General features: G+C 41.3%; 1 protein-coding gene across 7 annotated transcripts in view; it reads right to left on the bottom strand.

Annotated features, from left to right (window-relative positions):
• The window catches only part of PRKN (parkin RBR E3 ubiquitin protein ligase), a 1534725-nt gene that overhangs the window by 1053769 nt on the left and 465469 nt on the right, over nt 1–15487 (bottom strand). For all 7 annotated transcript variants that reach the window (XM_058289661.2, XM_058289664.2, XM_058289660.1 and 4 more), the window contains one exon: nt 1165–1405. In XM_058289661.2, the coding sequence (XP_058145644.1) occupies nt 1165–1405 (241 nt within the window). The remainder of the gene's footprint in view (nt 1–1164; nt 1406–15487) is intronic.

A 15487-nucleotide genomic window follows, 5' to 3' on the forward strand; every position in this document is an offset into this window, starting at 1 on the left:
GCCCAATCAAGGTTGATTTCTCAGCCACGTTGAAGCAAGATGGCGGGCAAGGGCTGCCCAGTCTCTCCTTCCTTCTTCCTCTGAGGCTCTGTGGGTCCAGCTTCTTCCCATCTCACCTGTGGGCTGGCATGAGGCTCAGCTGCTCTGTTCTCTTCAGCTGCAAACTATCAGGCAAATGGCTCATCTCTCCTCCCAGGGCCGCAGGATTAAAGTTCTCTCCTCTTCCGTGCCTGTGGAGCTCCCTTCCTTTGTGTATCTTCTGTGTGTCTTCCTGAGTGAGTGTTCAATTATATAGCCCACCAGGGGGGTGGGGGCTCAATCCTGGATCATGCTCTACCGATGTGGCCATACCAAACCCTAATCTTGGTCTAATCAAGTAAACATAAAGCCTTTGAATTTAATACAATCAAAGTGTATCACACCCAGAGAAACAGACCAGTTAGCGAACATAATATCTTTTTTTGGAATTCATAAATGATATCAAACTGCTACACATACGTTAGCATTTTTACACAGTAAAAAAATTGAAGGACCCAAATCTGTAGCGTATACCGTGGCAGTTTAAAGTACAGCTGCTACACAAAATTCCTGGACATTCTCAATACTTGACTTTGGAATATGTATACAGCAAAAGGATGTACCATTGCACTTTCCAGCACTCCACTGTAAGTGGAAAAATGCAATGTCTTGAATAAAACTAAATAGAAAAATAAAGTTGGCACACTAAAAAAAAAAAGAGGCAGATGACTAAAATTACCTCTAAAGTTTCCTGCATTTAATTTTTTGCATTATCAGAAATATTAAAAAAACAAAATACATTTTAAGAAAGAAAAAAGAGAAGAAAATAAAGACAAATTGAGAGCAGGTCATGTAGCTACCTTAATCATCTATACTGGCCCTATTAAACTCATGGTATGTTCCCACTCTCCCCCGTTCCTCAAAAAAAAAAAAAAATAGGGCATCACCATGGTCCACACACCTTCTGTTCCCTAAGTTCATTCTTCGATCTGAAAACCCACACCCAGCACTCTCCTAATGAGTTAGGGACTCCAATCCAAAGTCTACCATGAGCTGTATAGACACAGGAAGAGGTCATTCTCCAGGAAGACTTTACCAAACAAGTAAAACGCTCCAACAGCCCGAGGCAGAGGAATTAACGATTACCTGAACCTGCGGTTGGGGGTGGATCCTTCTTCTCCTCGTATTTCAGGATGACAGCCAGACCCACCGAGTCGCCGGGCAGGACGGAGTCGCTGAGGTCCACGCGAGTTAAGCTCTCAGCTTCTCTCCCCCGGCCCCGGGCCACGTGCCCGGGGCGGCCCGGCCCAGAAACGTCCACCTCCTGCCCTCCGCTCTGCACTCTCTGCACCACGTGAACCACGCTCTGCTGGTCCAGGTCGCAGTTCTGTAGGAGAGCGAGATGAAAACACACGAGAAAATGCAAGCATTACTTTCCAGACAAAGCTTCCCTCGTCCTCAGGGGGGGACTGCGCGGAATATTCTAAAATCTCCGCCTGTGCCATTTCTGCACGCAGTAATGGAACGTAAGGGGAAGTGACATGTGTAAATTGATCAAGTCAGGCACACGTAACCTGCCAGTAGGGCCACAGCCCTGACACTTTGTACGTGTTCAACAAGCAATATGGAACGCGGGCCAGAAACGGAAATTTGGGAATAAGTAGAACAACATGACAACAGAAACCAAAACACTATTCAAAGGGACATGAACTCTGGTAGGAAATTTTAAGAAGCTACCATACAGTACACATAGGCACAGTGAAAACTATTATGTTGAAAACTGATTTACTTTAGCGATTTGTCCTTATTATTAGCAAATTTAAATAATGGCATTCATTTCCATGTTATAAAAGAACAGAAAATTAGTTATTAATTACAGGGCATTTATAGATTTTTTTTTGGTTTTGTGAGATACCGGGGGCAGGGATTGAATCCAGGACCTCCCATGTGGGAAGCCAGTGCTCAACCACTGAGCCACATCGGCTCCCCTGAGTTGGTTTTTCATTTGTTTTGCTTGCTGTTGTTTGTTTGTTTGTTTTTAGGAGGCACTGGAAACTGAACCCAGGACCTCCCGTGTGGGAGGCAGGCACTCAACCACTTGAGTCACCTCCTCTCCCACTCTATAGACTCTAACATAAATGTGGTTACAGTGTACTCTGCAGGCATATACGCATTTCCTGGCTCTGAGAGACACAGTGGTACATTAAAGAGAGAAGTGGAGGGAAAAAATAGCAATGCCACTTCAGTATTCATTTGCTTTCCCATCCAATTTCCCACAATTAAAATGAGTAAACATTTACAAAGATGTTTTAGCATCCATACATGGATGAACAGGAGACTTAAAATTTAGTAGAATAAAAGTAGACAGTGGATTAATGGCTGGGACAAAAACCAGGCTCCTGTTCATCAAATCCTAGTTTTAGAATAATCGACTAGATTGAAAGAATTGCTCATTGCCTGCTCTACTCTGAGGACAGAGCTAGGACCTGGTTTTCTCGATACACCTTCCATCTCGACATCTTCAAACTACCTCCTACTATTCTCTCTGAGCTTCACAATGTTCCAAGAACACCCATTCAAAACACAAGACTCACCACAATACGACGTCTTCCCTCCAGCCTACTTCCTTCCCTAGCTCTCTCCTGCGTCACTCACTGCCCACAGTGTCCCCTACTCCCTGGTCCTTTATCATGAAGCCACGAAACTGTTCTCAGCCAGATTGTCAGGATGCCTTCACCGTGAAATCCCAGAACCCACCTCTTCTCGGTTCTCGGTCCCTGGGACCTCTGTCACATGGGACCCAGTGGCTCACCCTTCTCCTTCCTCTCAATCCCAAGTCTCTTCCCAGGACTGATCCTGTTCAGCCCTGTTGACTGGTCATCATGTTCAGTCTCCTAACACTTCCCTTTCTGACTTCCCTATTTCTGTAGAAGCACCATGTATCCCCCCTCAACACGCACACACACATCATCCAGGATTCAGGCTCTCCCCTGCCACCAAAAATCATTGCCCTCCTGCGTTTTCTAACTGGCTTAAATAGAACACCACCTTGGATTTCTCCCTAATTCATGAGAGCCAGCAAGGGTGTGAAGAAAAATGAATTCCAACTCATAAATACCCTCCATACCCTTCTCTCCTCTATATTCCAGTTGTCACCTCCCCATGTTAGGTAAGCATGTTTTGTAATTACTATGCTCCCTTAACCTCCTATTCTCTCTCTGCTCCAATACATTATGCACAGGATTTTTTCGGTGTGTGATACAATTTTTCTCAAGTGTCCCTATTATCTGTTAAATAGAGTCTAATGTCCTACCATCTTCTTCAAGAGTATTTACACATCTATCCATTTTAGATCAACTGTCTTGTGATTTTTATGTTCTCTACCTTGCCATGATTGGACATGTGGGAAACCACTCCCCTTCTCCACTCTTGGCTCTGGCTTCCAACACCCTGTGCCTGGCTCTGGCCCGGAGGCCACTGGCAGCCATGATGCAACCAGGTCCTTAAGATGTTCTTGCACCACTGCCATGGACATCGCAAGAACTGCCCTTGGGTTGCTTCTGCCCCTTCAGGTTGGACCCTAGAATTGACGTACATGGAGCAGACCCAAACCCAAACACAGGGAGGACCTATCCAGCTACACCTGCAGCTTGGAGCAGAGCCTTCCGGCTGAATCCAGGCTGGGTCAGTAGAGCCCCAGTTGACCGGAAGATGTCTGAGAAAGGTCCTCACTCGTGTATGGCTCTGAGATTGTTGGTTGTTTATTGAGCAATAATAGCTGATGGTACTCATTCATTCTAATTGGAGGAATAGACATTCCGTTCCTGGTGATCACAGCTCCAGCGTTCAGCAATCATCTTTTATCAAAGAATCAGTTGAGCCAGCATTCTAGGAATTGTGCATAGGCTTTAGCCTAAGGCATTTCAGACAGACAGCGAAGTCTGAGTACCCTCAAGATGTGAGGACATGAGCTCTGTGACAGGAAGAGCAAGGTTGAGAATCAGTACCCTGACATACCCCGAGGTTTTAATCAAAATCTACTTTCAAGAAGGCTCAAGATCTCAGAGACGCTCCTCTTCACATGCTCAAGATAGGTACTTTTTGCTCCTCCCAGAGAAAGGCAATAACTTACTCTCAACCACTGGGCCACACTCATCTTTATATTCACCAGTAGGTCTTACTCAGCGCTTTGAGCCTAGTAGATTCATAAATTACATCTAGGAATTAGAAAAGCGCACGATGAGGCAACACACTAAATGAATGAATGAATACGTTTAAGCTTTTACATAAAGTACTCTATGGGGAGCCAGTAAAATGTCAAAGAGAAAACATGGAATTTAAAGTCTAATGGACTCAAGCCCTACATGATTTATAAGCTGTATGATTTGGGGCAAATTACTTTTCCTTCCTCAGCATCATTTCATAATTGGGAATAATATTATCAATGTTGAGGACTGAAAGCTTTAAGGAAATGTAAGGGGTATAGACCCCAATCTATAGTAATAACTATAGCTGTTATCATAATAATCATCATCATATATAAGTTTTGAAAACTATGACAGTTCCCTTATTCTCTACATCAGTAGAGAATCCTATTTAGAAGGTGGATAAGTAGAAGCTATAGATGTGGCCATTATTTTCCTAATATTCCAGCTTTCTGTGAATGAAAAATTGATACACGGGGAGTGGATGTAGCTCACATGGTTGAGCACCTGCTTCCCATGTATGCGGTACCAGGTTCAATCTCTGGTACCTTCTAGAAACAAACAAATGAAAAAACAACTCTCAGTGGGAAGGAGATGTAGCTCAGTGGTTGAGTGCCTGCTTCCCATTTACGAGGTCCTGGGTTCAATCCCTGGTACCTCCTAAAAAAAATTTTTTTTTAACTGATAGGAAAAAATCCCTTTATGTTCAAATGCCATAAAACAGATGAAGAATCTGACCCAGTTTTCAGGGGGCAGCTGAAATCTCAAAAGTATGGAAGAAATCCAAAGGATGAATATACTGTTCCTTGTAAATGCAGATTTTCCTAAGGCTCAGAGTAGAGCTGCAAAGGGAAACAGGAAGATTCTAAACAGACCTCAGTAGTTATAGCTATATTTATAGAACACATTATCCTCCATCTCTATGTATGGTTCTGAGATCCTTAATTGCTTGATTCTTTCTATTCTCACATGAAAAAAAAAAGCCATTGTTCTCAGAAGCTGTCCCCTATCCAGATGGCACACTAACATATCAGGCTAGTTCAGTTCATAGCCACATTAATAACACATCCCATGGACAACAAATGGGAGAAAGTTTAGCTATCTAGACACTCCAAAGCCCAAACAATATTTAGTTTTCACAGCATACTAATAATTCCTCAGCTGTGGGAGGTAGGTTTTTAGGCAGCAAAGCGTAGAGTATTCCAATATGGTTTTGAGCTCCCTGAGGGCAAAAACGATGTCTTGTTTATCTTTGTTTCTCAGAGACCTAACACTGCATGATTTTTCTTTTCCTTTTTGTAACAGTGTATTAATTCACAAGTAGGGCAGAGACATCAGCTCTTTGATGTAGACAAAGCAAGTAGGTACTCACCAATTTGGGCTGGGCTTGGATTTAGACTGTCAAGCAGGGCCATTGACCCACTGAAGACTGAGAGGTCGGTATCTCGGCTCTCTCTCTACCTAGCACCTTTGATTCAGTGACATCTCAGTATTAATAAAATAGCTATGGGTATTGTTTGCTGAACAAAAATTCTTATCTAGCTGTCCATTATCCAACAACATACAAAAACTGGATGTAGTCTTTCTTTTTCTAAAAAAAAAAAAAAAAAAGTCCCCTGTATGATATTAATTAGAATGCAAATATTTGCAAAAGAGTCTGGTAATCCATTTTGAACACTGGAAATAAACAAAATTTGAAAGCCCTGAAAATACAAACCCTCAGTGTTTTACAAAATATTCTTAAATTTTCAGCCTTGGAAAAAAGAAGCAATGTAACTCTAACAAGAAAAATCTTGGCGGATTGGAAAGTTATCCAAACGTTTTCCAAATATTTAATGAAGCGTTAGACAGATAATCTCTAAAATGACTAATAATGAATCGTAACACAGAAATGTCACATTATTGACAAAGTGCTTTCATGTGCTATTATAATTGTGATGTGACTAGTAAAAGAACTTAAGTAAAAATTTTGAGTTCTAACTATCCTCCAGTCTCTCTTCCAAGGTCTTAAGATGTAGGAAGTTGTTAAATAGCTACAATTGACCTTTTGCTATCAAGAAAGGAGTTAGGGAGTGTATTAGCCAAAGGGGTGCTGATGCAAAGTACCAGAAATCTGTTGGCTTTTTTTTTTTTTAAGATTTATTTATTTATTTTATTTCTCTCCCCTTCCCCCCCACCCCGGTTGTCTGTTCTCTGTGTCTATTTGCTGCATGTTCTTCTTTGTCCGCTTCTGTTGTTGTCAGCTGCATGGAAATCTGTGTTTCTTTTTGTTGCGTCATCTTGTTGTGTCAGCTGTCCATGTGTGTGGCGCCATTCCTGGGCAGGCTGCACTTTCTTTCGCCCTGGGAGGCTCTCCTTATGGGGTGCACTCCTTGCGCGTGGGGGTCCCCTACGCGGGGGACACATCTGCGTGGCACGGCACTCCTTGCGCGCATCAGCACTGCACATGGGACTGTTGGCTTTTATAAAGGACATTTATTTGGGGTAGAAGCTTATAGTTACAAGGCCCTAAAAAGCCCAACTCAAGGCTGCTTTCTCACCAAATTCTGTTGCCACATGTTGAATCAAGATGGTGAGTGATCTCTGCCTGGTCTCTCCTTCCTTCTTCCTCTTAAGGCTCCATGGGCCCAGCTTTTTCTGATCTCAGCTGTTGGCTGGCATAGGGCTCATCTCTCAGGGCTTCCTGTATCAGTCTGGCATTGGGGTCATTTCCTTCCAGTCCTTCTCAGCTGCTCTGCAGCTCTCTTCTCTTCAGCTGCAAACTATCAGGCAAATGGCTCATCTCTCCCTGGGCTGTAGCTCTTTGAACCTTTTCTCCTCTGGTACGTATGGAGCTCTCTTTCTTCCTTGGTGCCTTCTTGAGTGAGCACCCATTTATATCAACCCACCAAGGGGGCGGGGACTCAATCTGAGTCACACTCTACTGACTTAGTGGAATCAAAGGCCTAATCTTAACAGGTAGTTTATTCAAGACATGTCAGCTGAATCTAACGCATTCAAAGGATGTCACACCAGGGGAACACACTAGTTCACAAGCATAATCTTTTTCTTTTTGGGGGTTCATAAATAGTGTCAAATTGCCGCAGGGTGTAGCCCTGGCACGTAGAAAGGTATTTAAATATTACATATTGTTGTTGCTGCTGAAATTTCAATTTCATCCTTGATAGATGATGAAGGTGAGCCACAGGGAAGTTGGTAAGCTTTTCAGTGTGAAGCAGGATAGGACCCCAAGTCTTGGGCCTCCTCTGACACCACAAAGGCAGGAATGTCCTGCTTCTTGTGCTCCATGACGTGCCTGCTAAAAGGAAGTGCTAGTAGCAGGAGGATGTAGACAAAGTAAACAGTCCACAGCATAACAGGGTCCCTTGGTGAAAAGTAGACATTGGAAGCTGCTATGCATGCAAAGGAGTGTAGAGGAGAAGAGCCAGAATCCCAGAAGGTGAAACACGAGAAAAGAAAGCCACTGAGTTTGGTGCAATCTGGTAGAAGAAAAAAGAAGTTTATAATGGACAAAATAAGAGGAAGGAAGGGAAGAAAGGGAAGATAAGAAGACCGCAAGGCCCAGTACCATTTAGAAAGGAATCAGTCCAAGTCTGGCAAAGTAAAAAGAAGAGGTGTGAAGGAGAATTGGCAACAAAGGCCTTGCAGCTTCCAAGGGCTGCTGGGTTCAATCTGCTCCCTCTAGAGCCCAAGGCCTGAGACTGGGGCACTTATCACAGAGTGCTGCGCTTACCTTTTAAAGTGTGTCTCTCTGTTACAAGACAATGGGATCTTCAAGAAAAGACAGTGACTCTTTCTAATATTATACCTACTACAGTGACCCATTCATAATATCCACCCCAACTATAACGATTGAATGTCTCAATGATCTTGCAAATCACATATCTTTTAGTATTGCCATTTCCCCGAAGTCAGGAAGCATTTCAGATGGCTTTTAACTAATCTCAGTCAAATAAGTCACATAATCAAGAAACGAAAGAGCAAGATCTGCAGCCTAAAATCCCAAGGCGCGTTCAAATATATCATAGTGGACTCTCCAACTCCAAGTTAATGATCTAAGGAGACAAGTTGGACAGAATCTCCAGGCCAGTTTATTTTTACAAATATATTGATCAATCTGCACTCATAGGTATACTTATTTAATTATTTAATTCAAAATTCTAGGGTTTTTAAATTAGGTTGGTCTGTTTTCAAAATATCAGTCATTCATTTTTGTTCCCTCTAAATCTCTTAAATTCTATTTCTTCATAGAAATGCTTAAAATTATTTCAGTGGAAAACTGTCACACTTCCTATTGTGAACTAACTCTACCTTAAAGTCTGAAAATCTTATTTTTTTGGAAATTTTAAAAGCACATGTACCCACCCAGAAAATCAATAATCTGACCAGCCAAGAACTGTCAGATAGAAAGATCCCCTACTTTAAGAGTCAAAAAATGAAGTTATTAGATTTTAAATTTAAAAATCATTTTGACATTAGGTAATTTTAAAGAAACACTGTTTATTACCACTTGAACTATATTTTGTTGATGAAAAAACAAAGTTTTTTTGCCTGTTTAATCTTCTGAAAATAACCTTTTTAAAAAAGATACTTAGATGACATAAATGCTACATAAAAAATATAGGGGATTCCCATATGCCCCACTCTCTATCCCTCCCACATTTTCCGACATTAACAACATCCTTCATTAGTGTGGTACATTTGATAAAATGGATGAACACATACTGGAGCATTGCCACTAAGTGTGGATTATAGTTTACATTATACTTTAAACATTTTTGTAAGTTATGACAAGATATATAATGGCCTGTATCCATCACTGCAAAATCATTCAGGACAATTTCCATGTCCTGAAAATGCCACCGTATTACACCATTCTTTTTTTCTTTTTAAAATACTTAAGGTTATATAAATGCTACATAAAACATATAGAGGATTCCCATATGCCCCACTCCCCACACTTCCCATATTTTCCCACATTAACAGCATCCTTCATTAGTGTGGTACATTCATCGCAATTGGTGAACACATTTTGGAGCACTGCCAGTAAGCATGGATTAAAGTTTACCTTGTAGTTTATACTCTCTCCCACCCAATTCTGTAGGTTATGGCAAGATATATAATGGCCTGTATCTGTCATTGCAGTGTCATTCAAGACAATTCCCAAGTCCCCAAAATGGCCCCACATTACACCTGTTTTTCCCTCTCCCTGCCCTCAGAACCTCCAGTGGTCACAGCCTCCACATCAAAGATATAAGTTCTTCCATTGCTAGAATCACAGTAAGTCTCTGGTAGAATAGCAATAATTTTACTTTAATCAATAGTTCATGCCCCAATCCTGAGGATTCTGGGATGGTGATGTCCACTCCACCTCAAATTGAGAGGGGACTGCAATCCATTAGGGCCAATGGATGGGACCCTCTTGCTTGCAATTGTAGACTCTCTCGGTTCTTTGGTATGGTAGTTGTCCATCATCACCTCCTTGTTAGGTGTCCTGGGTGAGACCAATGAACTGAAAAATAGGTGTTGTAACTACATTGAGATTCGAGGTCCAGCTGGCACATGGACAGCCCAAGGATTTTAAGTCTCTTGGACGTGCACCTACCAAATCTAGTTAATAACCAAAGGAATATCAAATTCCCATCCTGGGGAGCTCTGCCACATTCTCTAATGGAACACCAAGAATCCACTGAGTACAGGAGGATGGTCCCTTGATAATGATGACTGGGCTTATGACCCTTTACTCTTGAAATGGAAACTTAACCTAGTATCATAGGGTGCCTTAGAGTCGCCTCCTGGGAGCCTCCTTGTTCAAATGTGGCCTCTCTCTGAGCTGAACTTCCCCGCAAGCATGGGACATAACCCCAGGGGATGAGTCTCCCTGGTACTGAGGGATTACTACCAAGCACCAACTAGCAATGCAACTGGAAAAAGACCTTGACCAAAAGGGGGAAGAGGTAAAGACAAATGAGTTTATATGGCTAAGAGACTTCAAAGTGAGTCAGGAGGTCATTCCAGAGGTTATGCTCATGCATGTCTCAGCAGGATCTCATTGACTGCCAAAGTAGTTACTACCCCAAATAGCCAGGTTCCCGGGGGCTCTGGAGACATCCAGATACTGTAGTCAGAGTATACGGCTCAGGAATTTGGTATCTTGCCAGTCGGCCCTACTTTGGAATTTATGCCCCCCAGCGTGACAGAGTTGGACACAATTGTGGTTTCCCTACACATGGCTCTTCTGTTCTTCAATTTGAAGATAACTTCTAATAAACAAATGTTTTTGCAAGCCTACCAGAGTTATTTCTGTATTTCCCTGCCAAAGAAAGAATAAATGGCAATTGTTGAAGGAGCAATTTAAGGGTATTTTTAAATGTAAGGGTTAAGAAATCTTTTGTGTGGTCATCGCTAACAATACAACGATGTGTTTAAAGGCAACATGAGGTTGGAGATATTAAGTTTTACCTCCCAGAGTGAGTAGTAATTAAAAAAAATTTTTTTCCATGGTTATTTTCCCTTGGACTTCAATTCCCCTTCATAGTTTTAAATAAACACTAAATGCCAATTTATATCAGCCAGACGAAAAAACAGTGTACAAAACTCTTTCTTCACCTTGATCTTTCTGAAAAAAGGGAGACTTTTAAAAGACGGATACTTTGTGATTTGTGCTGCAAATTTATTTCACATTTCCTATGGTTCATTTTTATTATAGTCAAAGATGTGATGCTAAATAGTGATACAGAAAGGCCTCTTCTCCTGTTCCCAAAGGCAGAGTAATATGATTCCTGTGAAATGTCAATTAGCCCCACACTAATTAGCCAGTGCTGGTGTCCCTACGACCAGACCACAGTGTCCCCTCAACTGCCCTCCCACTGCTGGTCTTTGACCATTTTACTGCTCATTAGGAGGTACACCAGAGAAAGCCTGACACGGAGGGAAAGGAAACAGTATAAGAATCTATCGATTTTGCTACATGCCAGCCACTGTGATAAATGATTTATTTTGTGAGAAGAGGTTAGTGCTGTTTGTTCAAGTAAAGTTGGGGGTTTCATTTATCCGTTTGTCCTTCTGTATGTACAAAGGCTCATCAATAGTCAAACCAATGCCCATTAAAATCAGGTTAAGATCAGGTTTTATATTATAAGTTTTGTAATAAATGTCCCCCAGGTGTCCTTTCTTTAAACATCATTTTATCACTAGTTATGATAAATATAATAAGAAATATAACTACAGAGATGTATGTTTTCAACAGAGTTAAATAATTGTTTCTACAAGTCGATTGCATACATGTGATAGTATTCCTGAGGGCAGTGTTAGCAAACCTCCTCTCCCTCTCAAGTGCAGATATGGCAAAAGAGAATAATCTTGAATAGTAATAATTGATGTTATATTATGTCTTCTTCCTAAAGATATTTCGCACCCAAATGATTCAGCCCTAAGAAAAATATGAAATATTTTCATCGTCAGCTCCTCGTTTCATACACCATTTCTCTTTTATTTGTGTTTTTCTCTGTTTCCCCAAAACTCAACCAGAATATTTATTATCCCCCAAACAGATTTTATTAGTGTCGGGTGGGGAAAATATTTTGCAACAATGGGACCATTTCTGAAAAAGAAAGCCTAAGGATAAAAAACACATTTTTTTACATATTCATTGCTAGACCCTAAAAATAAGTCTGCCACTGTTTTACTCACCCCGGTTTCTGGCCTTCTGCTCTTTGTCCCTCTTATAATTCCACTTTCCAAAGAATGTGATACAGTCCAGAGTGGTTCATCCTTTGGAATTTCCCCTTTCTCTCTTCCGACTTCACCCATCTTTCTTAGGCCATGCTCCCTGGAAGAAACATTTGCTCCTCCCCATGCAGAACTAAACAGAACTAGGTGTACCCCTAATTTGGTTAAGCCCAATGTTGGAAGTTGTAGACTCAGGAACTCGGCAAAGGGAAATGAACTGGTTTGCTCAAGTTTGTAATACTTCAGTAGTCAAATGTTCATTTCATTTGACAGTGTTGAACTTATCAGAGATCTGTGATCCCACAAAAGAGCAACAGTTAAAGGAATCCCCTTGCAATTCTAGAGAACAGTTTTCTTCATGTCACTTAGTTAAGTCTCAGGTACCCCTTGGCTTCCCTGTAACAAAGCCAGACAGGACTCTCCAAATTCCTATTCTTTGCCTCGTGAAAGATTAGTTGAACTGCCGTCTCTACTGATCAGTTGGAACAAAATGCTTGTTAACCAAGGTTTGGTTAAGCTTATCTCCTTTTCCTGGGTCCCTGAACTGTGACCCACCCTCTGCCCAAGCCAGCATGCCACCCCTCCTTCAGGGACCCTCCCAGAGAATAAGCTGGCCTCAGTATAAAGCCTTCTCTGATCTGTTATCCCCACACCAGGTTCTTTCTAGCCTTGTTTACTCCTCCCTATAAAAGAAAATCTCTTTATATCTAACCCTTGAGTCACTGGCATATCTCATCTATAAACCATTCTTCCTATTGCAGTAGTCCCTTTCTCCTTCTTGCAATATACCTTTCGAAGTCCAGATTTGTTTTTTATTTGAAATATTTCTTATCTTTAAAAAATCTTTTAGGTAACACACGAAATGATCATCTCTAATCAATGGAAAGCAAGAGTGGCAATCTGAACCACTGACTTCTTAAAAATATATAACACTCCCCCCCAAAAAAAATATCTTGGGGGAAAAAAAAAAAAACTCTCTCAAGAAAAAATTAACAAATTACATTTCCTGATCTATTCACATACCTAACACAGAGTTATAAGAAAAGAGAGTAGAAAAATCAGGTAAATTTTTCCTAAGAATTACTGGTTTCTCATGAAATCGAGCAGAGGCCCTGTTGCTATCCAAAATAATCTAAGCCAAGTGTCATCAACCTGGAGCCATTCAACAAATCAGTGTCCTAGAATTTTCCTTGGACCCTAGGCACAGCTTTAGGCAATCCACAGCTTTAGGCAACAGAGAGGAAAGGGAAGGTTTAGACAGGTTCTTTACTGCTCTTCCATAGCAAAGAAAAAACTAGAGCAGACAGCTACTCATATTTATTTATTTTTTAAACAACTGACACAGAGATAAACAACTTCACACTTGTGCTATAAATTCCTTAAGTTTGCAGCCTTAGGTTTAAATTCTAGATATAAATACAACACATTGTTACTTATGTGGGCTCCTCTGTCATAACCCCAGTATCTTACGTCATGTGCAACAATTTTTTTACTCTATAGAAATAAAACATGAAGCCGCTATCTTCTTCATACCTGCAATCCAGGTAGATACTTTTAAGAGATGCCTTCCAGACCTTGGCCTGGAGGATGTCATTGAAAGTGTGCTTGATTCAGGACAAGGTCCTAGACCTTGGCAGTCAACTGGTCAACGGCAGGAAAGGCAATGAAGTGGTATTACTTGCATTTCTTCCCTTTCAGCTGTTGGTCCTAACTCATTCTTTCCTGTAGTCATTTATTCAGGAGAAATAATTTGTCCAGGCCACAGGCTATGGGGAGGAGATTCCTAGAAGCTTAGGGCCTCAAGGGCCAGCTTCCGGCATAGTGAGGAAAGGAGTGTGCTGGGGACTCACAAATTGGAATAAAACCTTGACTCCAAAATAACTGATACGTAGAGCTGTTGACAAAAGAAAGTATTCTACCTTATCTGACGGAATTCTCTACAATTAACTTCCTTTACAATTGTTGACTTTTTAATATTTTCTCAATATAAATCTTTTTATTGGTAGATTTTAAGGGTAGAAGAAAAGCTCAGAAGAGCCTTTCGTCTTCTCCTGTGATAAAGTCAACTGAAGAAATTTATAAAACTCTGCTGGAGGTGGAGGGGGCCATGGGAAGTGCCTGAGAGTTTGGGTCAACATTTTGTGTCCTTCTCTAATGGAATCTAAAGAAAACCCATGCAAAACAGGTGAGATCCTGATGCAGGGCAACGCCGCTACCCTACTCCCTGATGGCAAAAGGAAAGGCCAAATGGGGAGTTTGTTTCACATGAGCTTCTGCAAGAAGTAGGAAGGAGGACTCACTCCTCATCACATAAAACAAAGGAACGGACGCAAGAAGGCTGTGATGGTGTAGTGCCCTCATATTAAAAACAGTCCCAACCTCTCTTTTCGGTTACTTTATTTTGACTAAAGGAGGGAAAGGCATTCTTGGTAGCGGAAACAGGATGTGCAAAGTCAGGGATGAAAATTTCAGCAACTACCCCTGGAAGGTGGGAAAGCTGTAATTCATTACGGCTGCTAGAAGGATGCTTTCCATAATCAAATACAGATGAGAGGTCTCCCCTGGAGGGCTACTAATTTAGGGAGGGAAGAGGTGAAAGGAACTGTTGGTACAGTCCCTCTTATGTATCCTTTGGTTTGGGTTCATTTTGATTAGGTGACATACACCCAGGTCTGTCCAGGACTGTTTAGCCTATAACTGTTGCCCCATGGGGTTATTAATAGTCTACCTTTTCACTATCAAAAATATCACAGTTTGAAAGAAAATCATATGTACATCTTCTTCATGGTTGCCCATGGCACATAGTAAGTGCTCAATAAATAATTTTAAGGAATTAATAAAAGTATCATAATAGCAATAACATGTAGCATTTCTTTAATTGCCTACACGCCAGGCAATATTCTCAGTATTTTCTCATTTTACTCTTTACAACAGCACACTTTATAAATGAGCTGACTGAAGTCTACAGGAGTGACATTATTGCAATACGTGGCTAAGTGGCTGAGCCAGAATAAAAACTAGTATTTGCGTGGCACTTAACAGCTCACAAATCCCTTTCACAAGCATCAACACATTTAATCTCACATAATAGTTTCAACAAACCTTTCTCAAGTAGGCATCATGTTCAATATTTTAAAAAGGTAACTTACAGTTCAGGAAACCTAAATGGATTTGCCAAGATTACATATGGAGTTCAAAACACATCTTCTATCTGCATTAAAATCTGCATAAAAATCATCAGGGGTGCCAATAGAAGAACAGATTTTCTCATCACATCCTAGACCTACAGAACCAGAACCTGTCAGGTATGGGTCCCAGGGATGTGCGTTATTAATACTCTCCCTTGGTGACACGTAACTTGAGAATCACTGGCAGGAGGCAGAGCTAGCCTGGCATTAGACCTCTGACCTTAGTCCCAACATTTCCTCGCTCAAATGAAATTCTCCGTTCTGGGCACAAACACATCATCTCTTCGAGATCAGCACCCTTCTCAGATTCTGCTGAAGACAGACCTTTAGGTATCCCAGGGAGCT

Source organism: Dasypus novemcinctus, chromosome 28 (assembly GCF_030445035.2).
Source record: "Dasypus novemcinctus isolate mDasNov1 chromosome 28, mDasNov1.1.hap2, whole genome shotgun sequence".
In the NCBI taxonomy this organism is placed as follows: domain Eukaryota; kingdom Metazoa; phylum Chordata; class Mammalia; order Cingulata; family Dasypodidae; genus Dasypus; species Dasypus novemcinctus.